The 27,315-nt window shown below is 40.4% G+C and overlaps 1 protein-coding gene and 1 long non-coding RNA gene across 3 annotated transcripts in view; both read left to right on the forward strand.

The window, feature by feature from the left end:
• Window positions 1–698: 698 nt before the first annotated feature.
• LOC127545466 (uncharacterized) lies at window positions 699–12,020 on the forward strand. Of its 2 annotated transcripts, XR_007949668.1 has the most exons (3): window positions 699–1,658; window positions 10,979–11,091; window positions 11,542–12,020. It is a non-coding gene; the product is annotated as an uncharacterized LOC127545466 (long non-coding RNA). The 2 variants fall into 2 exon arrangements; XR_007949667.1 differs by having other exon boundaries at window positions 10,979–12,020.
• A 7,930-nt stretch (window positions 12,021–19,950) lies between these two features.
• The window catches only part of TCTN1 (tectonic family member 1), a 37,161-nt gene continuing 29,796 nt past the window's right edge, over window positions 19,951–27,315 (forward strand). Inside the window, exons 1-2 of the mRNA XM_051972777.1 lie at window positions 19,951–20,178; window positions 23,735–23,855. Of these exons, the coding sequence (XP_051828737.1) occupies window positions 19,971–20,178; window positions 23,735–23,855 (329 nt within the window). The 5' untranslated portion in view covers window positions 19,951–19,970. The remainder of the gene's footprint in view (window positions 20,179–23,734; window positions 23,856–27,315) is intronic.

Raw genomic sequence — 27,315 nt, forward strand, 5'->3', positions numbered from 1 at the left:
TAGAGGAAGCCCTAAAATAATATTGGCCATTCCTTTAAACTTTTACCTTGAAGTGAGAGTATCTCTGGAGTTGCACAAAGCACAAGAATTCATTTTATCAAAAAAAGCAGACATAGAAGTTCCCAATAATCAAGCCAGTTGTTGAGTAGGAGTCTCTCTTGTTAAGCAGAATTAACAGAAAATCCATTACTAGCTACGGGCTGGACCGTGTTTCAAAGCAAAAGGAGAATTTCCTCTAATGTCCCTCTTCTCATTCTTCAAAAGTGGTAGAAAGTTGACCCAGGGCTTTTGAAAGCAACTCTATGACTTCCGAGACTAGCCTAGCTAATATCCTTTTTTATATCATCTTATTTCCAAATATATGACTCTTCGCTATTCAGCCAACATCACTTTATAAAAAGAAAAGGCTCAGTTTAACAAAACCATCAAATAAATCAGTCACATATTAATAATTTATGCATCCCATCATATATAATAATATATGTAGCATACTCATAATCTCCCATCTCTGTAAAGAAGAGAGGGAGTTCATTTTTCTCCACTCTAATGCAGAGACTAAGCTTGCTTATTATAAATAAATAGAGCCCAATTAAAGTTTGCTTTAAGTTTTTTTCTATTTCTATTTTTTTTTTTTTTTTGGCTGTTCTTTGTATCTCTCATGTTTAGTAGTATATCGTGTGGCACATAGTAGGTGTAAATGTTTGTTGACTGACTACATTGCTTTAGTCATTGTATATGTTGTTTCCCTGGTTCTGCTCATTTTACTCTATATTAGATCATTTAAATTTTTCCATAATTCTCCAAATTCCTTATTCATCTTTTATTTAGGCACAATAACATCCCAATCCTTTGGGGAAATGGTCATTCAAGTTTCTCTACATAAATGTACACAATGATGCCTCAGATTAGCTAATTTCAGAGAGGCTTATCACCAGGTTGACCACAGGTTGATCAAAGGCAATCGGCTAAATTTTTTTTTTTTAATTGTTTTTTGATAATGACTCGGCACTTATTTGATAGAGCATTTCATATGTTATGCCATTTAAGTTTCATAGCCTTGCAGTGTAGTTAGTCAGTAAACTTTTATTAAGTAGCTACTGTGTGCTAAGTTAGTTAAATTCTGGAGATTTAAAAAAAAAAAAAAGGCAAAAGGCAACACTGATCCCCAGGGAGCTTACAGTTTAATAGGGGAGATGACAAGCAAACAAATATGGACAAAGAAATCCTACAGGATAAATGGAAAATAATTAAGTGAAGGAAGATACTAGACTTAAGAGGGCTAAGGCTTCGTATAGTATATTGGATTCTAGTTGGTACTGGAAAGAAGGCAATGGGAGATGAGTAGGGGATGAGCAATGATGATGTTGATGTTGATGTGATGCTTAGAATTGGTGTAATCTGACTGTTGGTTCTCTTCCTGTTCTAGGTGTCCCACTTTTTGAGTACTGCTATTATGATCATATTTATGATAGAAATTATATTAAAATTATATACCTTCCACGAGGAACTCTTCCACTACAAGTTTGAGGTCCTGGATGTTGTTGTTGTTATTATTTGTTTTTCTGTGAACGTCCTTATTATGTTCAAAGGACATTCCTATGAAGCCCTTCAATTATTGATCATTCTCCGACTTTGGCGAGTGGTTAAGATTATGAATGGTAAGTCCCAAAAGTAGCAGGTCCTTTCTGAACTCTCTGTTGAATAAACTACTTTGAAAACTGGGCAGAACACATATAAGAGTGCCTGCCATCTAGGGGAGGGGGTGGAGGGAGGGAAGGGAAAAGTCGGAACAGAAGTGAGTGTTGTAAAAAATTACCCCTGCATATATTTTGTTAATAAAAAGTTATTTAAAAAAAAGACCTCCTCCCCCCCAAAAATAAACAAAACTGGGCAGAGGTGGTAAGGGGGTGTCAAGTATATGGAGCACTGGTCATTCTTGGGTTCCAATCTAACAAACATGGACCATGTTCCTGGGTTTTGGGCTATGTCTTGTTTGGTAATGGGAGCATGAAGATCTAGCAACCTTCAAGAAGTTTATCTTTCTTTTTAAAAAATTCAATTAATTTCAGTGAGTTTGCACCTTGAAGAGAGTGTTAGACATGGAGTTAGAAAAAAGCTGAGTTCAGATCCTATCTCAGACATATAGTAACTATGTGACTTTGGGCTAGTCCATTAACCTTTGCCTGTCTCAATCTCCTCACCTACAAGATAGAGAAAATAATAGCAACCACCTTTCTGGGTTGTTGTGAAGATAAAAATGGGTAATCTTTGTAAAGAGCTTTATAAATCTTAAAGCAGAATATAAACATTAGGAATTATTTTATAATTATCATTAATTTTTTTTCCCCTGAAGCAATTGGGATCAAGTGACTTGCCCAAAGTCTCACAGCTAGGAAAATGTTAAGTGTCTGAGACCAGATTTGAACTCAGGTTTTCCTGACTTCAAGGCTGGTGCTCTATCCACTGTGCCACCTAACTGCCCCATTAATCTTTATTTTTATGGGTAAATACTTTTAACCATATAAAAGCCAAAAATGAAACCATCATCCCTTTACAACACTGAAGTAAAAATAATCAATATAGTGTACCTGTCTGATGGTGTATACAGCGTTCTTCACCTAGACTTCTCCATTATTAAGAAGATATATTTCATTTTCTATTTTCTAGGAACAACATCGTTTATCACTATCACAGTTGTACATCCTTTTGCATTCTTTACATTACCCTTCTTTCAGTCATAGTATTCATTCAGCTTATTTCAGTGTGCATCAGTTCATTAAAATCTGGTATTTCTCTGAACTTATATTAGTCTTTTCTTAGCATTCAATGAGATCACATTGAATTGGGTGGTGAGGGTAAGAAGGAGGTATGTGTTCATTCTTTAACCCCCTCAATATTTCTCCCATTGTGGTCTCTTCTGCTCCCAAGGAATTGAGCACCTATATGAGGTGGAAAGATTGAGTGTCCTCCCGTGGCTTCATATTGGTATTGTAATATGCCCTTCGGTGGGAAATATGACTTCCCTTTGTACTTAAAAGATAGAAAGTTCTAATGATTATTTCTAACGTTAACGCTTTTGATGTTACATGTTCTTTGATGTTCACATGATCTCATCAATGTAGCACTCGTTGGTGCCAATCAAACAGCATTTACTGAGCACCAGGTATGTGAAAGGAACTCTGCTTAGTGCTAAGGATACAAAGGTATGAGGGGAATAATGGCTGCCCTCAAGGAGCTTACATTTTATAGGGAGACATAACATGAAAGTAATACATACAAGATCGATACAAGAAAGATGTGTAGAGAGAAATCAACCTCCTCAAACTAGTTTAGGTTTATTTATTTAAATGTTGTCTCTTTAATGTACAAAATGATCATTCAATGTAACCACCATTGTCACATTTATACATGCAAACCCTTTACATATATTATATCATTTGGTCCTTACAACAAGATCTAAGTTTAGTGCTGCTATTTAACAGATGAGGAAACTGAGGCAGAGAAAAATTAAGTGACTTGCCCAGGGTGACCTAGCAAGCAACTCTGTAAGGCCACATTTAAAGTCATATCTTCCTCAAGCTCTTATGACCGTGGGCAAGTCACTTCATCCTGTTTGCCTCAGTTTTTTCATAAACTGGAGAAGGAAATGGCAAACCTCTCCAGTATCTCTACCAAGAAAACCCAAATGGGTTCAGGAATCGTCCAATATGACTGAAATGGCTGAACAACCACAACAAATAATCTTTGCTATCAATGTCCTGTTAACCATTTCCCTCCTTTTTCCTTATCTGTGCAAAAGTCTTTTTTTTTTTCCCCCCTGAGGTAAATGGAGCTAAGTAACTTGCTCAGGGTTACACAGCTAGGAAGTGTGATGAGTTCAGAATTGAACTCAGGTCCTCCTGACTTAAGGGTGGTGCTAGATAGAGCACAGCACCACCCAGCTGTCCCGGTCACTCTCCTTGACAGCGAAAACCGAAGAGAAGTAAAGCATGCCCTTGTTTCTGTTTTCACTTATCACTATTCCATTCCCCAAGCAACAGTTCTATCTCATTTTAAAAAAATTCTCCTCTCCCCCAAGAAAGCCTAAAAACAAAAAAACCCAAAATCCAGTTTTTTGGTTTTCTGGTTTTCTTGCTATCATCAATTCATTCTGAAAGTGAGCACTCCTGATGATTGTTGTAGGACCAGTAAAATATCCTTCTATTCATCCTATTCTCTTACCCTTCTTTCCATCTTCTACGTCTTTTGAAAATCAAAGATTTTTTTTGAGCTAGCTCCCTGTGATTCCACATCAGGCTATCCAACAGCTTCTTTTTGCCTTCCTCACTAAGATGTTTTCTTTTGGTTCTTCAGAATTTCATTCAGAGTTTCCTATGGATCTTTGCAAAATCTTGATTTTCAAATTTTTCTCCCATCCCTTCCCTTAGACAGCAAGTAATCCCATATACGTCATGTGTGTCACATACTCTTCCTCCAAAGCTCCTTTTCATTTTTTGCCCTAGTAAACAGTTCCTTGTCTTGTCCAGCTGCACTCATTTTGAGCCCCTTTGACTTCTCCACCATGCTCCTGTGCCAGGTACCTACCTTCCACCCAAGCTTTCGGCTTGCTTTGTCTTACCTCATTGGATTGTAAGCTCTTTCAGAAAAAGTACCATCTTTTTAGTATTTGTATCTCTAGCACTTATCTCAATTCCGGGCATATAGAAGGCACTTAATGTTTATTACCTATTAACTTGTTTTGTTAGTGAAAATAAATTGCAGAACAGACATTCTCCTTGCTGGTTCTTTCATCTTTTAAAGACTGAAATAGTCACTGATTCAAGGAAAGAAACTTAACTGCTGTTCTTTGGACAGAGGGAACAAGCCAGCAGGTGTATGAATAATGAAGTCTACCAGGATACATACCTCCTTGCTAGGCTCGTGATATTTCCCAACTCCTGTTCCATTTCCTTTTTCTGTCCAAGTGGTCTATAGTATAGACTAAAGAAGCTATTATTTTTTCCATCATTCAATGACTTTCACCCAAAAGCTTTCTACCATGTTTCTCCCCTCAGATTCCTGGATTTCCTCAGAAATATAATTTTTTTTGTTTATTTTTTAAATAACTTTTTATTGACAGAACTCATGCCAGGGTAATTTTTTACAATGTTATCTCTTGCACTCACTTCTGTTCCGATTTTTCTCCTCCCTCCCTCCACCCCCTCCCCCAGATGGCAAGCAGTCCTATACATGTATAGTATATCCTAGATACAATATATGTGTGCAGAACCGAACAGTTCTCTTGTTGCACAGGGAGAATTGGATTCAGAAGGTAAAAATAACCCGGGAAGAAAAACAAAAATGCAAACAGTTTATATTCAAGAAATATAAATATTTTTAAGACAGCATGCTAATGCAGACTCTATTTCCTTTAGCTTTTGAATAAGATAATGTCCTTTGAATAGTAAATTTTCTTTTAAGTAGTTTTTTTAAATAAAGGAACTTTTATTTAACCCTTATAGAACCCTATTTAGTCATTGGGTTCATTCCACCAAGTGACAGTGATATCTCATGGCCTAGAAGGGCAAATGTGCCTTTTTCTGTTGATTCTGATTCCCCTTATTTGTTATTCAAACTGTGCATGCGTCTAGATGGACCTTTCTTGAATTTTCATTCTTCATCTTCTGTACGACAGTTACTCTTGTGTGGTATCTAGCTGGGTGCATGTGTCATAATTTACTCCTTTCTCCTTCCTTGTCAGCTTGAAGCTCTTTGGATTCCATTTTTATCATCCTTTTTATTTTCACTTTGAAGCAAGCTAAATTCTCTACTACAGAATTCCTAACATATAAATGATTGTGAACCCATTTGCTTTTATTTAACCCTATAAAGAGCCTCTCTTTATCATACTTTTATTTCAAGAATGAACAATTTTACACTCAGTTCTGCTCCTTGGAACCAAGACTGGTCACTGCATTTACTCTGACTTTAGATGCTTTTTAGAGTTGTTTTCATTAATGTCATAATAGTGCTATATATCTGTTGGCTTTCTTCCCTCTGTAGTCTTCCATATATCTTCCTGTCTTTTTCTGAATTTCTTCTTCATCCTTTTTTCATAATATCCTATTACATTCAGAAGTCACAATTTGCCCCCCCCAAATTATGACATACTCACGTGTTTTCAGGTTACTGCATTTCTATGAATCTTTTAGTATGTGTACTAGTCAATCAACAACCATTTGTTGTGTGTACTGTGCTTCCTAAGAAGTGCTTATTTTATGCTGGGAGAATACCCTATACATAGAGAAGTAAATATGAAGTGATTTGGGAGTAAACCAACAAGTGAGGGAAGCAAGAAAAGCCTCTTGAAGGAGGTAACACTTCCATTGGGGAATTGTGGCTTTCTAGAGGCAATGATGAGAGAGAGCATCCCAGGCATGAGTGACAGCTTATATGAATAAAGAAAGGGAGAGACAGAGTGCCATAGACTGGAAAGAGCCTGTAGTCTTGTCTGGTTACAGTTGAGAGTCTGTGGGACGGCAAGAGCCAAAGTGCAAAAACTTTTAAACATCAGGGGAGTTTGTGTTTCATTTTTGGACCAACAGGAAACCTCTTAGGGGCAAAAGGAAGCTTGCTGAATAAAGAAGTGACTTGGGCAGTCCTGTGCTATGAGAAGGTCTGTTTGGCAACTGTTGGAGGCTGGGCTGCAAATTGGAGAGAATGGCTAGAGGGAGGCCGTTGGGTAGCTGTTGTCCAGATAAGAAGTGATAAAGGCCTGGGTGAACATGGACGTATTGTGGAGTGAAGGGCATTGAGGGAAGAGATGCAGAAGAAATAGCATCAAGACAATTGGCTGTGGGGATGGCAGAAGTGAAAGACTAACTTAGACTGGTACATTGTGTCTGGGTGACTAGGACACTGGTGCCTCTGGCACAAAAAGAGCCTGGAGAAAGGGGAGGGCTTATGGGAAAAGAGAATGAGTCTTGTTTCAGCCATTTTGACTTTGAGGTGCCCAAGTGAAGATCATACCATCAGATTCAGATCTGGAAGTGACTTTAGAGGCCACTGAGTATGTCCCTCATTTTATCCAGGCTGACAGAGGTTCAGTGACTTTTCTATCTCATCCATAAGTCATGTCAATGAGCAGTTATTAAGCATGGTGTCAGGCACTGTGCTGAGCACAGGGGTCACATAGCTAATAAGTGTGGGGAGAGATGTGCACTCAAGTCTTCATGATTCCAAGCCCAACACTCTTAACAAGATGGACATCCAAGAGAGGAGGAAATAAAGCTTGAGGGAGGAAAGCTGAGATTTTGAAGTCATCTGCATAGAGATAATCCATGGGAGCTGAGATCACCAAGAGAGGTACTATGGAAAAGAGGAAAAAGTCCAAGATGAAGCCCTTGAATATAGCCATGTGACTTAAGTTGGACATAATTGATGATCCTGCAAAAGAAACTGAGAATTGATGAGAGAAATAGAATGAAAATGACAGATGTGTCCCAAACACCAAAGGAGAAGATATCCTTCCAGATAGGAAGGAGTAGCCAAGAATATTAAAAATTCATTTGGTTTTCAGCCAAATAATAAAATGTCAAAGGATATAAATAGGAGTTTTCTGAAGAATACATTTAAGCTATCAATTGCCAAGTTTAAAAAAAGTTCCAGATCACAAAGTTAGAAAAGTTATAGCATTGCTGAGGTTCTACCTTACACCTACCAAATTGGCAAATTTGACTAAAAAGAAAAATAACAAAAGCTGACAAGGATATGGGGAAAGGTACATCATTAGTGGAATTGTGAACTATCCAGACATTCTAGAAAGCAATGATAATGTTGCTTCCGCTGCCCACAATTACCACTGACACTGTGTATATCTCTAAAGAGATCAAAGATGAAAGTTTTCTATATGTACTAAATTATTTATACATATATATTGTATTTCCCCACCCCCCACTCCCTAATGCAGGCAAGAAACTGGAAACTAAACATGGGAGAGGGAGGCAGGGGTTGCCCATAAATTGAGAAATAGATGATTAATTATGGTATATGATTGTAATCAAAATTGTTCTGTAAGAAATGGTGAAGAGGGGATGCTTTTAGAGAAACTTGGGAAGACTTGTATGAACTGACAGACTAAAGTGAGAAGAACAGGAGCACAATTTGTTCAACATGAACATTATAAACACAAAACTTAAAAAAAAACTTAAGAAGTCTGATCAATAAAATGACTACCTATATTTGGCTAACTAGATAATAGTTTGGTCATTATAAAATTTGCATAATTCCAGGGCAACTAATTGGTGTGGTGGATAGAGCACCAACCCTGAAGTCAGGAGGACCTGAGTTCAAATTTGGCCTTGGATGCTTAATACTTCCTGGCTGAGTGACCTTGGGCAAATCACTTAACCCCAATTGCCTCAACAACTCACCCCCCCCCCCCAATTTTTTTTTTGCCTATTTCCAGAGGACCTAGAATAAATCATGCTGTCTATCCCCTTACAGAGAGGTGATGAACTTACAAGTTGAAACTTATTTTTTGGACATGCAAAATGTAGAAATCTGTTTTAGCGGACTATGTCTATTTATTACAAGGCTTTTGATTTTCTTAATTTTTTTTCCTCCAAACTCAATGGGTCTGGGGACATGGGGAACACAGAAAGCAGATTCTTTTTCATTAAAAAAATGAAATTTAATAAAAAAACCAAACCCTTAAAACTCCTTGACTCTTGACTTTGAGAAGTTAAGGATGAAAACCAAGAAAAGGTTGTTAGATTTGGTATATATAACTGATAACTGATGACCTTAGAGAAGACAGTTTTAGGTGAATGATGAGGATAATATCCAAATTTTTAGGGTTAATGATAAATGTGGGTGAAAAATAGAAGCATCTTATAGGAAGTTTTTTTCTAAGAGTTTGGTTGTAAAATGGAGGAGACAGGACAACAGTTTCAGGGGACAGTAGAGTTTTTTTTTTTTAAAGGACAGGGAGATGTGGGCATGTTTATAGACAATTGGGAAGGAGCCTGTTGTATAACATTGAAAATGAGAGAGAGGCAATGATAGAAGGGGCAGGTTCCTAGCAACTGGAAGAGAAAGGGACACAAATAGAGGCATTGCTATTGCAAGGATCTACTTCCACTCTGTGACTGGAGCAAAGGAAAAATTGAGGAAATGATGTTGAGGTGACAGAGTGGAATCAGGGAAGAAAAACACCTTGTGATTTTCCAGTGAAGCATGAGGCAAGGTCTGCTGAGGAAGGGGCAGAGAATCAGTATGAGTAGCTTGAGGAACAGTTTCTGTGGGGAATATAATTAGGGTCAATTGTGAAAAGTAGAGTTGGCCAGGGCAGCATTGAGATCCCATCTAAAATCAGACCACAACTTGTAGTGTACCCAGTCAGCCACAGGTATATGGCTTCCTCCAATGGATTTTTGCAATTTGAAACCAGGAGTCTTAATTGAAACTAGGAAATGATTGAGCCCGGTTGTAAGAGGTACCTAATTTGTTCACTTCTCTAGTTTTCTCACTTTTCTAGTTTTCTTATCATTTATGCTTTTATGTTTATTACTCGTTCATTTGGAGTATGCTGTGGCATATTGTGTAACCTATTTGTTTAAATTTATTTTCTTCCAACTGGCTCTGTAGATTTTCCAGCAGTTATTGGGGAAAAGGGGAAACTTTTCCCCCCAGTGTGTTTATATTCTTGGGCTGATGAAACATTCGGCTATTGCCTGCATGCGCTTTTAGGCTTTGCTTGTCTGATCCATTGATATAATTTCACAACCTCTTATCCCCTACAAGAAACAGGGGAGAAGTCAAACTGGACCCTAAACATATTCTTGGAGAAATTTCATCTGATCACTACACAAGCTCAAGCTAATCACTCTCAATTTTCAATTCCTCTAAGTAATGATTAATGACGGGCAAAAATGAAACTTCCAAATACATATATCGTCTGTTAGCCTACAGTACATACTGTGAGTTGTTATGGGCCAGAACTTGAAACAAGGTGCTCAATCACTGGAAATGATAGAAACAATACTTATGTACTTGGTTCACACTTTTGGAGTTCACACCTTTGGGAGAGTTCACACATTGGTTCACACATTAGAGTTCACATCTTTAAGAGAGGATATATAAGGAGGAGCGCCTACAAGACCACTAGAGACTTTTGGGAGATTCACAAATCAGGATTCAGTGGAGAAGATTCACAAGTCTAAGAGAAGCCCACAAGCCCACTCTCGGAGGCAAGACAGAGTCATTCCAACTTCGACCTTGGTGCTGGCTGGAGGCTTTGGATTTGGAGGGAGCTAGAGGCTGAAGCTGGCAGAGGCAAAGGATAAGTGGCAAGAGTTCTCAGAACCAAGGAGAGAGATAGGCCTCTAAGAAAGCTAACTGGGCTATTTTGGAAGAGACAATAAAGGATCTGGATTTTTAACTCCTGGCTGCATTTAAAGTGATTATTACATTGAACTGAAAGGAAGGATGCTTTCAGAAGTCCCCCAAGAAAACTGTTCCCAGAGAACAATTATATTTTATTTTATTTTTTAATATTTTATTTTATTTTATAATAATTTTATATTGACAGAATCCATGCCAGGGTAATTTTTTTTAACAACATTATCCCTTGCACTCGCTTCTGTTCCGATTTTTCCCCTCCCTCCCTCCACCCCCTCCCCTAGATTGCAAGCAGTCCTATATATGTTAGATAGAACAATTATATTTTAGAGAAAGAGAACATTACAATGAGTCTTTGTGGATATGAAATTGTGGTAAGATTGCAGGAGTTTCAGACCACCCAGGATTTATGAGTTGTGCCCTACATCACAAAGGGCATATGTCTTGAGTTCTCAGAACAAAGGTTCATTTTTTAAATGTTTATTTTTCAGGGCTTAATCAATGATTTATAGAAAACACTTTGTAAATCAGAAATTGAGTATAAAGGATTCATATTAATGGCCAATATCACCATCTGGCTCTCTTGAATTATTTTTAGGCAGAATTATTTCATCCACGTCACGTTCTGAACAAAAACTCTTAAAGCTGAAATTAATAAATTATCAACTGACTATGAGAATTGAGCAACTTGAATTGAACTGCAGTGAAAAGGTAAGATGAATGAGAGCCTCAAGAAAAAATATCAGGGCTTCTTAAAAATTTTCCACTCAAGACCCCTTTTTGCTGGAGAAATTTTTACATGATTCCAGATATGCAGGCATATAAAATACACATTCAAATCAAACATTTACTGATAACAAATCATAAATTTATTTTAAAAAATTTATTGGTATACATGTAATTTTACCATTTATTAAAGATGAAAGAAAATTTGCATACTAATGAGATGGATTTTTTTTTATTTTTATGAAAACAAATGTCAGAATAATTGATACCATTAAGTATTGCCAAATTTTTTGCGATCCCCACATTTATGACCTCATATAGGGTTGTGACCCTTCAAAAAGCTTTGAGACAGATGATTGAGGACTTCAACAATAACTACATTATGTAGGTTAGAGATACTCAGAATGTTAAATTGATCTTTATTTTTTGAAACAGGAGCAAGAAATTTTAAGACTTAAAAATCTCTTGAGAGATCATGGATTTCCTGAGTAGCTGAACCATGCAATATTTGCCTAATCACATGGAGAGGAAACTTCTTATTCGACAGAATGGCCTCTTGTACGTGTCAGTGAAATATCCTAGTTATCTCCAGGATCATTTCTGGAATGCCTTCATTTAACTTGTTCTCAGGTCTGATTATGTCCAGATGTTACAAACTAAGAACTGCCTTTTTATCTTGGTGTGATAAGAGACTTCCCTTGTAACAAATGTTTCATAAGGTATTTTTTCTCATTTCCCCAACTTTAACCTTGCTTGAAATTGATTGCTATAACTGGATGGGTTTATATAAAATTTAGTTTTGTCAAATGTATGCTTTCAAAATTATTTCATATATTTCAGCCCTGAATTCCCTAGTTATGGACGTTCAGAAAGACAAAAGCAATAAACAAATTGAGCAGATCAGAAAGACAAAATGTGTTCTGTTGCTTACAAGTGAATCCCTGAAGTTTGGGTCTTTCTCTGGATGTTGTCCAGATCCCTCTGTAGCAACCAGCTGCAAAATTCAGTCTAAACCTAATTGTATTTACTCATGCCTCTGTGTGACATTTGCTGAAGCTACCACACAATTAATGTCCATGTGAAACTGCCTGCTTTGCTTGAGCCCTCCCACTAGATTCTCCTGCTACAACAGTGATGAACTCTTAATGATCTACCTCCATTCTGTAGCATCCCAGGAGTGTTCCCGGGCTGGGCTTGGGATGGCACATAGCAATTAGATCAAAGATTAGGCTGCAATTAATGGGGTATTTGAGAAGGTGCTTTTCTTGAACCTTTTTTGTTATGCTTCTAATATTTCCGTATAATATTTGACTATTTTTGTGCTTATTTGCATATGGAAGTTAAAGGAAGAAGAGGCTAAATTGAACAGCTATTGTTTTTGAAGTCATTTTCATTTTAAAGCAGTGGGATGAATTAAGGGGTTGGATTTCCTAAGAAATAAAGGGAAGAGGCACCTATGTGGCACTCTGCTAAGCAATTTGAAAGTAGTGTCTCTCATTTAAAACCCTGTGAATAAGACATTATTAATATCTTTTATTACTGAGGAAACCGAGGCAGAAAGAGATTAAATGTCCAGTCCAGCTCACCCAGTGAGTGAGGCTGGAGTCGAGCCCTCATGAGGGCCCAGCACGTAGCCACTGCACCACCAGCCGCCTCTGCTGAAGACAAACCTACAAAGAGCTTTGTCCTAAACACATTCTCTCCCACAGTCCAGAGTCAGTTGGGACAGGAAGCCTGGAGGCTGGAGGGCTGGCCAGAACCTGGCCGGACTCTCCCTTCATTCTGAAGCTGCAAAGTCACCTGGCCTTGCTCCCAGCTGGGAAGCATCTTTGACAGGGGGTCAAGGAGACTTTGCATAAACTACTTCCTGAGAGATTCCAGGTATGGCCACCTGATTGTCCAGAAGGTGACTTTAGGCTGAGCTAAATCTGCCTCTGCAGCCTCCACCTGTTGCTCCTAGCTTTGTCCTCTGGAACCAGAATAAATCGTACCCCCCCTCTACAAAACAATCCCGTGACTATGAAAAAAAAAAGCAATCATATCTGTGCAGCCCTCCCTCCCAACCTGTTCTCTATTCTCCAGACTCTTCGTGTCTACTTCTTTCAACTAATTATTGTAAGGCACAGTTTCCAGCAGCAGATCGAATTCTGGACCTGGCGTCAGGAAGATCCATCTTCCCAAGTTCAGATCTGGCCTCGGATACTTTAGCTGTGTATCCTGGGCACTTCATTCCACCCTGTTTGTCTCAGTTTCCTTATGTGTAAAAGGCGCTGGAGGAGGAAATGGCAAACTGCTGTATCTCTGCCCAAAAGACTCTAAATGGGGTCACGAGTGTTGAACGGGTCTGAAGTGACTGAACCACAATTGAAAATGGCTTCCAAACCACACTCCACCGCCTGCTGGCCTGCAGTCTCCTGACCAGCTGCAGCAGTCTCTGAGCTGGTTGGGAAGCTCCTCTTGGTGGCCTTTGTGGGAAGACCCAATAAGAGCTGCATAAAATGAGCACAGTCAATTCTGATTTTTTTACTTCCTTTACCAAAATCAAGAAAAAGCCCAGGGAGAGGGGATAAGTGAAACCTGAGGGGAGGAATGTTCTAGAAGTCTAAGGCAAAACAGCATCGGGGACTGGTATGGCTGTCAGCATTATGGGGGACCCTCAGCCCAATGGTCACTCAATTCTCTAAAAATATTTGGCAACAGCCCCAGGATTCCCTTAAGTTAGTAAATACCTCACACAAAAGAGAAATTGGAGGGCAACCTGGCATCAGTGATTGGCTTAGCTTCTTCAGGTGGACATACAGGTTTTTACAGTGGTTAGTTTTGCTGACATATTATCTTTTCATGTTCTAATTCAATCCATTATCAAAGTGAGAACTGCACAAGTCTCGGATATCCTGTGTGTTAACCAGGATGGTCGTTGCAGAGCACTTCATTCTATTCCTCTTCCTCCCCCTGTCCTCCACCCCCCTATCTCCATACACTTCATTGACTCAAAAATGTGAATCTGTATGAGACATATTTTTTATTTCCTTAGTAAATTAAAAATAACCCCACTCAATAAGCCAATAAATCACTTTGAGTATACAAGATGAATGGAAAATTTTTTCCGGAAAGTTTCAATGACTAAAACTTTAGGCCTATTTTTTTTAGGCCTATTTGCTGCCTTAGATGAATTTTCAAAAAATCAAACCTGTTTTTAAAATTGTAGAGTCATACAGGCTGTTAATATGAATGAAACACATTCTTAATGAATATTGCTCCCCCCCGCTCTGCCCCCAAGAAGTTTTTAAAAATTTAGTTAAATGTTTTTTTTGAATGCTTGAGGAATAAATATACAAAAAATCATTTTCAGTCTTGGCAAATGTCACCTGTAATGTTTGTGTTCTGGAAATATGACACCTTTAAACAAAAATTAGTTACTTCTAGGAAAAGACAAAATATTCTTGCTGTAACAAAGTGGCTTGTGGGTTTTTAAAGGAATCATGTTCACTTTATTTTTATCTCAAAGATCACTGAAATCTTATGTGACTTCTTGAAAAGTTAAATGCCCCATTTTTCTATGTCCAGTGAAATTCAAATTTTGGTTGGTAGTTTTTTTTAATAGCAATTTCACCTTTTAGATAATGTTCTGAGGAACAAAATAAATATTTCCTAGAGGTTTAGATAAAATAGTGTAACAGGTGCTATTTTTGCTCTTTATACCAAAAATAACAGCTTATGGCATTAATTTATAAATAACCCTTTTTACTCTAAATACTAAACAATAACTGACTTTTTTTTTTTTTCAACTGATGGCAACTCAAGTTTCTCTATAGCTTAGTTGCTCTGGCTTAGAAATGGGGAAAATCTCTGCCTTCTGCCAACCAGCAGGGACAATAATCTCAGGAGGAGATGGTGAGGGCCATGCTGGTGGTATCAACAGAAAGGCTCTTGCATAGAATGACATGTGACATGTATAACGCACTGGACACATTTCCAAAGTGCTCTTGGATCACGGTAGGGACATCTTTCCCTTTGCAAAGTTGTTAAGAGCTTTTCCATGGAACTTCAGAAATTGTCGCCGTCAGCTCAGAGGGGAAGAAAGGGATAGAGAAAAGGGCTGGCAAAATCCTGTAGCTACTGAAACCATTTCAGTCCCTGCCCCATCTTCAGTGCTCAGCTTCAGGGACTTGGAGGTGACTTCTGGGGTTTCACTTGCTGCCTAAGAAGCTCAGCATGCTGATAAGCTAGCAAAAGGGCCTCCTGCAGCTGAGGCAGGAAAAGTCTCCACGTTCAGCTTCTTGGAAGGAAAGCAACAAAGCTTGAGCCTGCAAGGTCATCAGAAGCTAGCAAAGGGGCAGGAAGATTGGGGGGGGGGGCAAGAACTATGGGCAATTCCCTCACTAATTATCAGCCCAAGTGACCAGTGTCCAAGCAGAGTCAGGACTAAGCCACTTTTCTCATTACAGTGACCTGAGCAAACCCCCACCTCCAAAGAGGATGCTGAGAGCTCCATCTGAGCCGGCAAATGCTGTTCAAGCATCTCTGTTACAGACTGAATTGTGTGAGACAACTGTAGGAGAGAAGTCACATAGCAACACTGGTCTCTTAGGCAGAGATGGAGAACTTGCCTCCAGGGACAGATGCAGACCCATATTCCTCACAGCTTAGAGGAAGAAGGTGGGAAGGACAAGAATCACATGGAGTCAGGGGGCCTGGAAGAGGTACCGATCCCATGAAGCTCGTGGGCAGTTTTGGATCAAAAGTGCTCAGTGTGGGTGACATCTATAGTCTAAGGATGTCAGCTGCTTGCCTGTTGACACCATGGAACACTGGATTGTAGAATCCAGGAGTCCAGGCTTCGGTCAGTCACAGACAGTGAGGGTTTTTACTCTGTCCCAGATTGGGCAAGGAGTTAGAGATAAAAAAGAAAGGCCATTGGCTTTGTATGTGACTGGGCTCAGTCCAATTCTAAGTCCTGTGATCCTGGAACAGTCAAGAGGCTGACCAGAGACTTCTGGGTCCCATTGAAACGATCCACAGGCTATAAAACTCATATAGACTGCCAGATGTGGAAGAAAGGCCCCTCAGAAGTTTAGTGCTATCTCTGCAGTTGCCAGAAAAGGAAAATGAGGCCCAGGGAGAGAAAGGACTTGCCTAGGGTCATGGTTAGAGGTCAAGCCAGGCTGAAAGCCAGAGCAGCTTTCCTGCTCAGAAAAAGTTTTGGCAGATGGTGAGTGAAGGGGATGTCTAACCCAAGCCCATGAAGACTTTCCAACAGCCTTGTAGCTGGCTGAAAGTGTGCTGGAGCACTTAGAACTGGGTGAGACACGGAGAACAGTTGGTGAGACACCAACTAGGTGACCCCACGGAAGGGGCCAGGGTCATCTATGCTTATAGGACATCCCTGGTGCTTCTGCCACTGAACTTCTATGATTCTGGAGGAGAGTGAGCCCAGGAACTTTGTGCAGATCTAGTTCACAGCAAGTGAAGACGTCATCAGGATGTCATTGCTGCTCAGTGAAAACAAAAACAATATAGCCACATAATACTACATGATGCATTTATGTGGCCATTTAAATGCCAGTTATGATGATGATGATGATATTGTATCTGTTTATTGTTACTCTCTGAATACTTTTTAGCGTCATTAAAGTAGGACCAAATCTTACTTAAAATGTATGTCCTCTAATCATGGGGCAAGTGTATAAATTAAAGCTAGAGTCAGAAAGACCTGGATTAAAATCTCTCAGCCATTTACCAGCTGTAAGTCACTTTATTCCTGTTTGCCTCAGTTTCCTTATCTGTAACATGGGTACATTAGCAGCAGATCTCTCACAGGGTTGTCTTGAAGACTGTGCAATGTCTGCAGACTTACAAGGATCATCTCAATGTTAGCCATTATCATCACCATTAAGGTTCCTTCTGGTTTTCTTATCGTCAGCCCGTCACAGGACCTGGTCCTCAGGAGACTTCTGTATACAGCAATCGCTTAAAAGATGCTCTGGTTGCTACATTTATGAACTGGGGTACTTCCCTACTCCTCCCCAGACCCGGCTCTCCTCTGCACTCGGCAGGAGTTTAAAAGATGGCTCAGGCAGCAGCTAATGTATTTGCATGCAGGCTCTCACCCCACCCTGGAGATATCAGTTTCTCCCTGTCTTCCCCTTCTTCCCAGCGTTCTCAAGGTGCACACATCAGGCGCTTAATAAGTGTGGTTGTCATCCTTGGGGCACCGTGACCCGACTGGGTCTTAGGGGAGACCGCACCTCTTCTGGGAATCTCGGGGGCAGAATCAGCAGCAATGGAGAGGCGACCTTCGGCAGTTTGCAGGTCGCTGGGCCGGACTTGGTGTGGGCCCGGGATCGGAGTCCGGGACCGGGACTCCGCCCTGCTCCCGGGCTCCGGAAAACGAGCGGTAACCAAAAGGACATCCCGCCACTCCATCTTGGGCCACAGACCGGCCCCCACGCCCTTAGCGCGCGTTTTCTTTACAGCAGCCGCGGCAGACCGCGGGGCATCGCGGAGTAGGCGGGCCGGGGAAGGGTCGTACCGGAGGACCCGAGTCAGGCTCAAGTTCAGGCGGGGGTGGGGGAGGAAGGATGACGTCAGGAGAAGGGAGCAGCCTCTGAGGACTTTAGGAGAAGGAAGGCGGGAGCGCAGAACTAGGGTACATTAAGAAGGAAGAGAGCGGCAGGGGAGCCGAGCTGCGATTATTGAGGGGAGGATATTGACGTCAGTTGGTGTCAAGCAAATTTAGGGAAGGGGTGGAGACTGACGTCAACGCAGCGGAACCAGGTTAGGGAACTAGAAGGTGATAACGTCAGGGGCTCAGGGCCCGCTGAGGGATGGGGAGACTGATGTCACTAGTTCAGAACCAGATTGGGAATCCAGAGGGGGGCGGATTATGATTAATGACGTCAGCGGTGCAGACTAAAGTTAGAGAACTGGCAGAGACTGAAATCAGAGAGGGAACCTGGGGAAAGACAAGAGGATTAATGTTAGGGACATAAATCATGTGGGAAGCATTGTAGTAGAATAACAGGAAGTTTGCAGGACAAAATGAAGCAGGGCAGAATTTTGTCAAGATAATGAGGAAACTGCCTCAGGGAGGTTGACTAACTTGTTCAAGGTCACAAATATGGTAAAGAGCAAGCCAGGATTAGAATCCACTTCCTTTAATTCAGATCCAAGATGCTTCCCATTACTGCCTCTTATGATGATGGTAGCCTGCTTCCCCTAGAGTTGAAAGTGCCCTTAAATAGGCAACCATTTGTGGATGGGGAAACTGAGGCCCAGAGAAGCCACACTGCTCTAGTCCAAAGTCATACAGGCATTGAGCTTCAGATCTGGGATTCGATGTGAAGCTCCTTGCCAGCAGTCTTTGCACCAGCAGCAGAACAAGCCCCTATCTCCTAACTCCCAGACTAGTGATCTCCCCTCTCTATCCCATTCCTTTTTCTTCCCATCCCCACTCCCCATCCTTGACTCTCGCCTTCATCCTCCTTCCCTTGACTAAACTCTCTCCCCTCCCCTGACACCATCCTCCTTTGTTTTCCAAGACTGTTGTGTCCTCAGATCTTTGTCCAGCTTCTTGGGACGGCTCTGTTCTTTTGAAGCCATCTTCTTCCAGATGCTAAGGCCTCCTTCCTCTGCACCCTGACTCATCTTCCTCTACTTCCTAAACTGGGCTCTGGATCCTGAATATCAATGGCCTCCATTTCCCTAACTTAGCTTGCCTGACCTCCTCCTCCTCCCATTTTTGTATCATTCTCCTCCCCATCCCCAGGCTCTCTGTATCCCTTCTCTTCCACATCCCTAAACTGGCTTTACAGCCCTGATGCCAATCTCTTCCCCTCCCCTGAGTGTCCATGATACCATCTGGTTCCATTCCCCAACCTCTGGACATTCATCCCACCTTCCTTGGGTTCACTACCTAGGTTCCCTGGGCTCCTGCAGCCACCCTGTTCCAGTGTCTCCACCCCATCCCACTCTCACAGCTGCAGACTTGCTCTGTGCCCATGATGCCGTGCTCTTCTTTCCTTAACTGCAGCCCTCGTAAGTCATCCCTTTCCAATTCCCTGCATTTGCTTTATGTCCCTGACATTAAGTCCCTTGTCCTTCCCTAGATTCCCTCTTTGACTCCAGTCACTGACATCATCAGCGCCATCGGCCCCTTCTGAACTGGTGACGTCAGTCTCCCCTCCCTCAGCGGGACCTGAGCCCCTGACGTCATGCCCGGTCAGTTCCTTAGATATCTCCTGCTCCTGACGTTAATCTGTAGGAGGGAAAATTTGAGCCAGGGTTGGGGGAGTGGAGTTTCTAAGGCCTTGACGTTATTGTTCAGACTTTATTCTGACGCCATTCCCTACAGTTCCTTGTGCTCTGTGCCCCTGACATTATTGATCGCTTTCCTTTCCTGGGCTATGTGTGTGCAAGTGGTCTCTAAGGCCCTGACATCATCCTCTTCCAGTTCCCTAACCTTGTTCCGCTATGTTGACGTCAATCTCCGCCCCTTCTCTTGACTTCCCTAGATGCCCCCTGACGTCAAGGTCCTTCCCTTTGTAAATTGTTGCTTGTCTCCCCTTCCGCCCTCCTCCTTAGGGGACTCTCGCTCTGCGCCCCCGACAGCAATCTCTTAGTGTCCCTAGAGGCTGCTGACTTCTCCTGACGTCATTCTCCCTCTCCCCCGCGCGCTTGAATTTGAGCCTGATCGGGCCCCGCCTCCTTATGTCAATCCCCCTCTTCCTTGGACAAGCTCGGCTCCGCCCCCTCCCGTACAGTTCTTTCCCCGGCCCGCCTCCTTCCGTGATGCTCCGCGCTCGGCTAGGCCGTTTCCAAGACGACGCGTGTTTCCGGCGTCTGGGGCCTGCCTGTGGCTCAAGATGGGGTGGCGGCGTGTCCTGTGGTTGCTACTCGTCTTCCTGAGCCCGGGGGCAGCGCGGGGTCCCGACCCCGAATCCACCCAGGGCCCGGACCCCGACCCCACCGCGGACTCCGCCACCGAGTTCGGGACCACTTCTCAGTCTCTTGTGACTCTGGCCCCGAGGCTCCCAAAGCAGGAGGTCCAGAGGCCCAGCCCGGTTACGGACGGTGGGTACCGAGAAGGTGGGGGCGGGGGAGCAAGCCGGCTTGGCCCAGACCCCGGGGCCGACAACCACACTTATTAAGCGCCTGCTGTGTGCTTAGAGCACGGTGGGAGGGAGAGGGAGGTAGGAGGAGGAAGGCGGGGACTGATGCTGAGGAGGAATTGCCCTGGGAATGAAATCCCTGCGTGCAGATACAGCAGCTGCTACCCGAGCACCTATTAAGCCCCTGCTGTGTGCAGAGAGAGCATCAGAGTCTGTGGAGATACAATGGGGGAGACCTCAGCTCCTAGCTAGCAATCAGAGCATCTAGAAGCGGCTGCTCTTTGCTGAAGTCTCCTGGATGGCCAGCTCCTGTGATAGTGCTGGAAACAGGAAAACAAGAAGGAGCCTTAATGGTGATAATGGCTAACATTGAGATGGCCCTTGTAAGTTTGCAGACATTGCACAGTCCTCATGACAACCCTGTGAGAAAGATGCTACTAATGTGACCATGTTACAGATGAGGACACTGAGGGCAAACAGCCCACAACTGGTAAGTGGCTGAGAGAAAATTTGAATTCAGGGATTTCTGACCCTAGGTCCCGTGCTTTCCACACCGGCCCCCACTCCCAGAGCATAGAGAGATTTTAGGTAAAATACAGATCCTATCTTCAGAACCTAGAAGGATGTTAGGGAATAAGAGGCAATAGGTAACACTAGCTGCATTTATATGGCTACATTTGTATATTATTATATAGCTATATTGTTTGTCCCTTTTTGATGAGGACTGATGACATCATGGGGTGACATCTTGACTCTGGTGACCTGGATTTAAGGGAAGTAGATGTGGGCAAAGCCCTTCGCCGCCTCCTGAGTGATCCAGGGCCAGTGTAGGACATGAGACATCTGGTGATGGCCCCAGATGCAGCAGGTGATATAACTGTCATCCTGACCAGCCTCTGAATTTTCTTATGCATCCATTCTGCTGTGAAAGCTTTCACACACTTGGGGGCGCTGTCCTGTTGCTCATGCGGGCATTTGAGGCCCTTCTAGCCAGTTTGGCCCATCAGCTGAGCTGGTTTTCCACAGTGGGCCAAGCACTCCCAGCAGAGGGGCTGGTCTTCAGTGAATGCTCCAAACACCCCATCTAATTATAGATGCCTTTTTTTTTTTAAGTATTTTTTTTTTAAGTTGAAGTTTTTTATTTTCACAACATACGTAAGGATAATTTTTTCAACATTGGCCCTTGAAAAACCTTGTGTTCCAATTCCCCGCCCCCACCTTCCCTCCCTCCCTCCTAGATGGCATGTAATCCAATATATGTTAAACATGGTAAAAATATACATGTAAGTTTTCAAAGCACTCTAGGCATGTTACCTTATTTGATCCTCACCATAACCCTGTGAGGTTTTATAATCTGGAAACTGAGGCAAACATGTAACTTGCCCAAAGCTCACACAGTAAGTGTCTGAGGTCAGGTCGGGTCTTTCTGACTCTGGGCAGGAATTTTACCTACTGTATCACCAAGTTACATATAATCGGTTTAAGCTGCTTACATTAATGAGATACATAGAACGCAAGATCTGGGCTTGAATGCCCTCTGCGACGCTGCCTGTGACATTGGATAAACCTCTCAACCCCTTTGGGACTCATTTATTTCATCTGAAAAATTAAGGGCTTGTATTTGATGACCTCTAAGGTCCCTTTCCTTACTAAGTCAGTGCTTGCTTATTGAAAGTTTGCTTTTTGCAGAGTTCTGAGCCTGGCACTTGAAGAGATAAAAAGTTTAGATTTTAAACAACTGTTTATGCTCTCATGGTGTTTGTAGTTGAGAAAAAAATACATATAATATAAACAAGATTTTATTAAGCATCTACTATATATTGACTTTTGTCTTAGTTGCTGGGAGAGATAGGAAATTTGGATTAAACATGTATTCCTTGCTCTAGTGGACCATGTGTATAAATTTAGGATTGACTTGTGCTCTTCGAGTTTATTAAATTATGTTTTTTTGTTCCTGGTGGTAATAATCATGAATAAATGATTTTAAAGAATTTGGATCAGTCAGCAAGAATGTATGAAGTGCATACAAAAAATGAAGGAGACTAAGTTCTTATGTGATTTTTAAACTAGAGTCACTTCTATGGTCCTGGTAATGCAAGGCAGCAGAAAGAATCAGACAGTATTACACTAAAATAAAAAAAGAATTAACTTGATAAAATTTGTGCCCTCCTCTGTTGATCTGGATGGGAATGCTAGATAGCATAAGAAGGAGGGGGACAGAGAACTATTTGAATCTAGTGCCCTTTAGAAGGTGTGTTCCCAGAAAGAGGAAGAGTGGGCAGGTGGAGAGAGCACTAGTTCTGAAGTCTTGCGTTTAAAGCCTATTTTTGTTGTGTGACCTTTGTCAGGTTGTTTCCATTCTCTTGAGCCTTTCAGTTTCCTCATCTGTAAATAAGGAAATTGAATTGCATGATTTCTTGAATCTCTTCCAATTCTAGGATCTAAGATCTATCAGAGTGATACAAGGCCTGGGAACATCCATGGAAAATGTCATGAATAAATTCCGACGATGGAGAAGATGAAGCCCAGAGAAGGGAATGGCTATCAGAGTCCATCCCTGTTATTTAGCTCTTTTCAACAACAACTCTGTGAAAGTTAAAGTCCCTGGGGTTCCCCCCCCCCACTTTAGAGAATATGAAAATATAACTCATAGAGATTAATAATATATCAATACTTATGTGACAAGTTCTAACCAAAATCATCTAACCCCCAATGACTTTTTTTCCCCCCCTGAGGCAATTGGGGCTAAGTGACTTACCCAGGGTCACATAGCTAGAAGTGTTAAGTGTCTGAGGACGGATTTGAACTCAGGTTCTCCTGACTTCAGGGCTAGTGCTCTATCCACTGCACCACTTTAGCTGCTCCTCAAGTCATTGCTTTTTTAAAAAAAATATATCTTTTTTTATTCTTGACAAACATAATAATTTTTCTTTCTCATGGTTTTTTCCCTTTTGTTTTGATTTTTCTTACACAACATGACAAATATGGGAATATGTTTAAAAGAACTGCACATATTTAACCAAGATCAGATTACTTGCTATCTTGAGGAGGGTGGAGGTATGGGAAAGAGAAAAAAATTTTGGGATATAAAATCTTAGAAAAATAAGTGTTGAAAACTATTATTACATGTATTTGGAAAAATTTTTTAAAAAATGAAAAAGGAGGAAAAAAGGAGTAGCCTAGAAGTCTGAGAGGTTCGGGGATTTGCCCTGACTCATACCTTATATGTTTCAGACAAAGAACTTGAAATCAGATCTTTCTGTCTTTGAAGCCAGCCATCCACTAGGGCATGATGGTATTTGCCATCCCAAATCTATTGGAATTTAGGCTACGCTTTAAGAGTCTGTCCCAGAGAAGGTGCTCACCTGCCCAGGTGGAGGGAGCCTTCTCCCCCTGGAGTTCTCTGTACCAGAGATCAGGTCTTGCCCCTTTCTTAAAGTAGATGGAGCATTAAAAATGTCTGAGGTAGTTACTACCAGTCTATATTAATTATCATTGACCTGCTGTGTTTTCTCTAGTTTCTACACTGTGTGTGTGTGACCTGATAGCTGAAGAATGTGACGCTAACTGCTGTTGTGACCCTGACTGCAGCTCTGCAGATGTCAGTGTTTTCTCAACATGCTCTGTTCATGTTGTCAAGTAAGTTTACAACTGTAGCTTTTACAACTGTTTGTGATTGATACTTGACACTTAGCCCTCCAATAGTTACCCTATGTTTTCTAATAAATCTTCAGAGAGTATTTACTCAGTCTCTGGAGGCCTCCCTTTTGTGCTTTTACCATTTCCAGAATGCTAGTGCATCATTTCACTATTTATTTATCTATTGTCTGAAAACTTTGTCCTGAAAGGAAAATCAAAGTTCCTGTATTGGGGATTATTTCAGATGGTTTCAAGATAATCACTTTGTAATATCAGTAAGCTATTCTCATTAATATCTTGTGAGGAAAAGAGTTCATTTTGATTTTATACAATTTTGACTGATATGACAAAAAATTCAATAGGGAGATTTTGTTTAGACTTTTATGATAAGTAAGTTTCCAAAAATTCTGGCAGTTCACGTTGTACATGAGAATAGTGGAAAACTGTTCCCAGATGATTAGAATTTGAAGAATCTTATCTTGAATTATCTGTGTACAACTATGTCAGATTTCAAAGTTTTAAAGTAAGAAGCACTTAAGATGGTAATTACTGCAGGTAGCAGGTTGATGTGGACAGTTTATGATTTTGAGAGTGATAATTTAAATTTAGTTTTATGGAAGGATTAGCAAGTGATGTTTGAAAGATTGAATGCTTTTCAAAGTTATACAGTCTGTTTTCATAAGAGTTTTTTGACTGACCAAAAGAAAATATCCTAATGGATTTGTGTTCTTCTACTATTCAATAATGGGGAGCCTTCCTCAGGTTCTCATGATAATATGTGGATTTTAGTAGAGCATGACAGCTATCCTGTCAGTTACCTGTTCTACTTATTTTCTTGAAGTAGTTAACGATAAATAAATTCTGTATAGTCCAAGAAGCCTTTGGCCTGTCATCTTATTTTTAATTCAGATTTTCCAATATATTTTTGTCATTCTCTCCTACATGTATGCATTGAAGTTATTAGGTACAACAATATATTTTGATTTTTTGGGAGGATTGGTCTTTTTGAGTTCTTGCTTGAAATGTTCCCTCTCTTCATTTTCACCTCTTAGTATCCTTGTTTTTTTTCAAGACTCAACTAAAGAAGTACCTCTTTCATGAATTCTTTCCTGATCCTTCTAAGTGGTAGTGCCTTTTTCCCAACATTACCTTGTTATCTGTTTTGTATTAATTGTTTCCCATGTTATAATGCAAGCTTCTTGAGAGTAGAAACAGTATTATCCTCTTTATCTCTGTATCTTTAGAACCTAGCCTGCTGCCTAGTTTCTTAAATGCTTGTTGATTGATTGAGTAGACTTTCTCAGTCTCATCATCTTCTGTAACAGGTGGGAATGGAAACTACCATTATTTTCATGGTGATCTTAGGAAATGATATTTCTTATTGTCCTTGGATACACGATGAAGCCAACTGCACCAATTCCTTTATTTTCCTTTCTGTGCAAAACTTGTGAACTTCCTTTCTATTTATGTGCAACTTTTTTTTTTTTTTGCCTTCTCATTTTATTTATAGAAAGCTTATAACTTTGACTCAGTTCTCTACATATTTGAGAAAACAGGCCTTTATCAGAAACACTGGCTGTACAAACTGTTTTCTAGCTTTCTGCTTCCCTTCCAATTTTGGTTGCATTGGCTTTATTTGTACAAAACCTTTTAAATTTAACGTAATCAAAAATGATCCATTTTGCATTGTTTTCTGTTTGGTCATAAATTCTTCCCTTTTCATAGATCTTACAGGTAAACTGTTCCCTGCTGTTCTCATTTTCTAATGGTATCGCCTTTTATATCTAAATCATGGATGTACCTTTTTTGATCTTATCTTGGTATATGGTGTGATCTGTTGGTCAGTGCCTAGTTGAGCCTTAAAACTATTTTCCAGTTTTCCCAGCAGTTTTTTGTCAGATAGTGAGTTCTTATCCCAGAAGCTAGAGTTTTTGGATTTATCAAACAGTAGATTGCTATAGTCATCAATTCTTGGTTTTGTTTACCTAACCTATTCCACTGATCTACCACTCTCATTCTTAGCTAGTGCCAATTAGTTTTGATGATTGTCACTTTGTAATATAGTTTTAGATCTGGTACAGCTAGGCCACCTTCCTTTGCATCTTTGTTTATTACTTTTCTTAATATTCTTGACTTTTTGTTCTTCCAGATGAATTTTATTATTTTTTCTAACTCTATAAAATAAATTTTTGGTAGTTTGATTGGTATGGCACTGTATAAGTAAATTAATTTAGGCAGAATTGTTGTTTTTATTATATTAGCTCAGCCTACCGTGAGCAGTTGATATTTTCTAATTATTTAAGTCTGACTTTATTTATGTGAAGTGTTTTGTAGTTGTGTTCTTATAGTTCCGGTATTTGTCTTGGCAAGTAGACTCTCAAATCTTTTATATCGTCTATAGTTATTTTAAATGGAATTTCTCTTTCTATTTCTTGCTACTGGGATTTGTTAGTAATATGTAGATTTATGTGCATTTACTTTGTATTCTGCAACTTGAAGTCAACTGTTGTAGGATGTAAAGTAAATGCACATAAATTGTTTAGTTGTTTAGTTGATTTTCTAAATATGCTATCATATCATTTGCAAATAGTGATAGTTTTATTTCTTCATTGCCTATTCTAATTCTTTCCATTTCTTTTTCTTCTCTTATTGCTAAATCTATAGCTAGAACTATATTGAATAATAATAATGATAATGGGTATCCTTGCTTCATCCCTGATCTTATTGGAAAGGTTTTTAGTTCATCTCCTTTTCAGATAATGCTTGCTGATGGTTTTAGATAGATACTGCTTATCATTTTAAGGAAAATTTCATTTATTCATATGTTCTCTACTATTTTTAATGGGAATTGGTGCTATATTTTTTCAAAGAATTTTTCTGCATCTGTTGTTATTTATCTTGACTGTAGTCTTATCATACTCCTTCTCAAATCTTAAACCAATTCGATGTTCCATGTACAGTTCTAACTAAACATAGGTTCCTCAAGAAATAAGTAAAATGATCTGATACTCCCATCTCTTTGAGAACTTGCTGTATTTTGTTGTGATCCACATAATCAAAGGCTTTTGTGTAGTTAATGAAGTTAATGAATTTTTTTTTCTGAAATTCTCTTGCTTTCTCTATAATCCAGTGAATATTGGTCTTTATTTTCTTTACCTCTCTGAAAACCACCCTGCTCTTCTGGTATTTCTTAGTTCACATATTGCTGAGGCCTAATTTGTAGAATCTTAAGCCTAACTTTTCTGGCTTGTGAAATGAGCACAGTTATTAGGTAATCTGAACATTCTTTGACGTTGCCCTTCTTTAGGATTGAGACACAAACTGCTTTTTTCCAGTCTGGTGACCTGTGTTGTGTTTTACAGATTTGTTGGCATATTGAATACCGTACTTTAGCAACAGCATCTTTGTCAGTGATATTAAGATCTTTCTTGTATAGTTCTTCTTTGTAGTTTTATCACTT

This window comes from Antechinus flavipes, chromosome 1 (assembly GCF_016432865.1).
Source record: "Antechinus flavipes isolate AdamAnt ecotype Samford, QLD, Australia chromosome 1, AdamAnt_v2, whole genome shotgun sequence".
In the NCBI taxonomy this organism is placed as follows: Eukaryota; Metazoa; Chordata; class Mammalia; order Dasyuromorphia; family Dasyuridae; genus Antechinus; species Antechinus flavipes.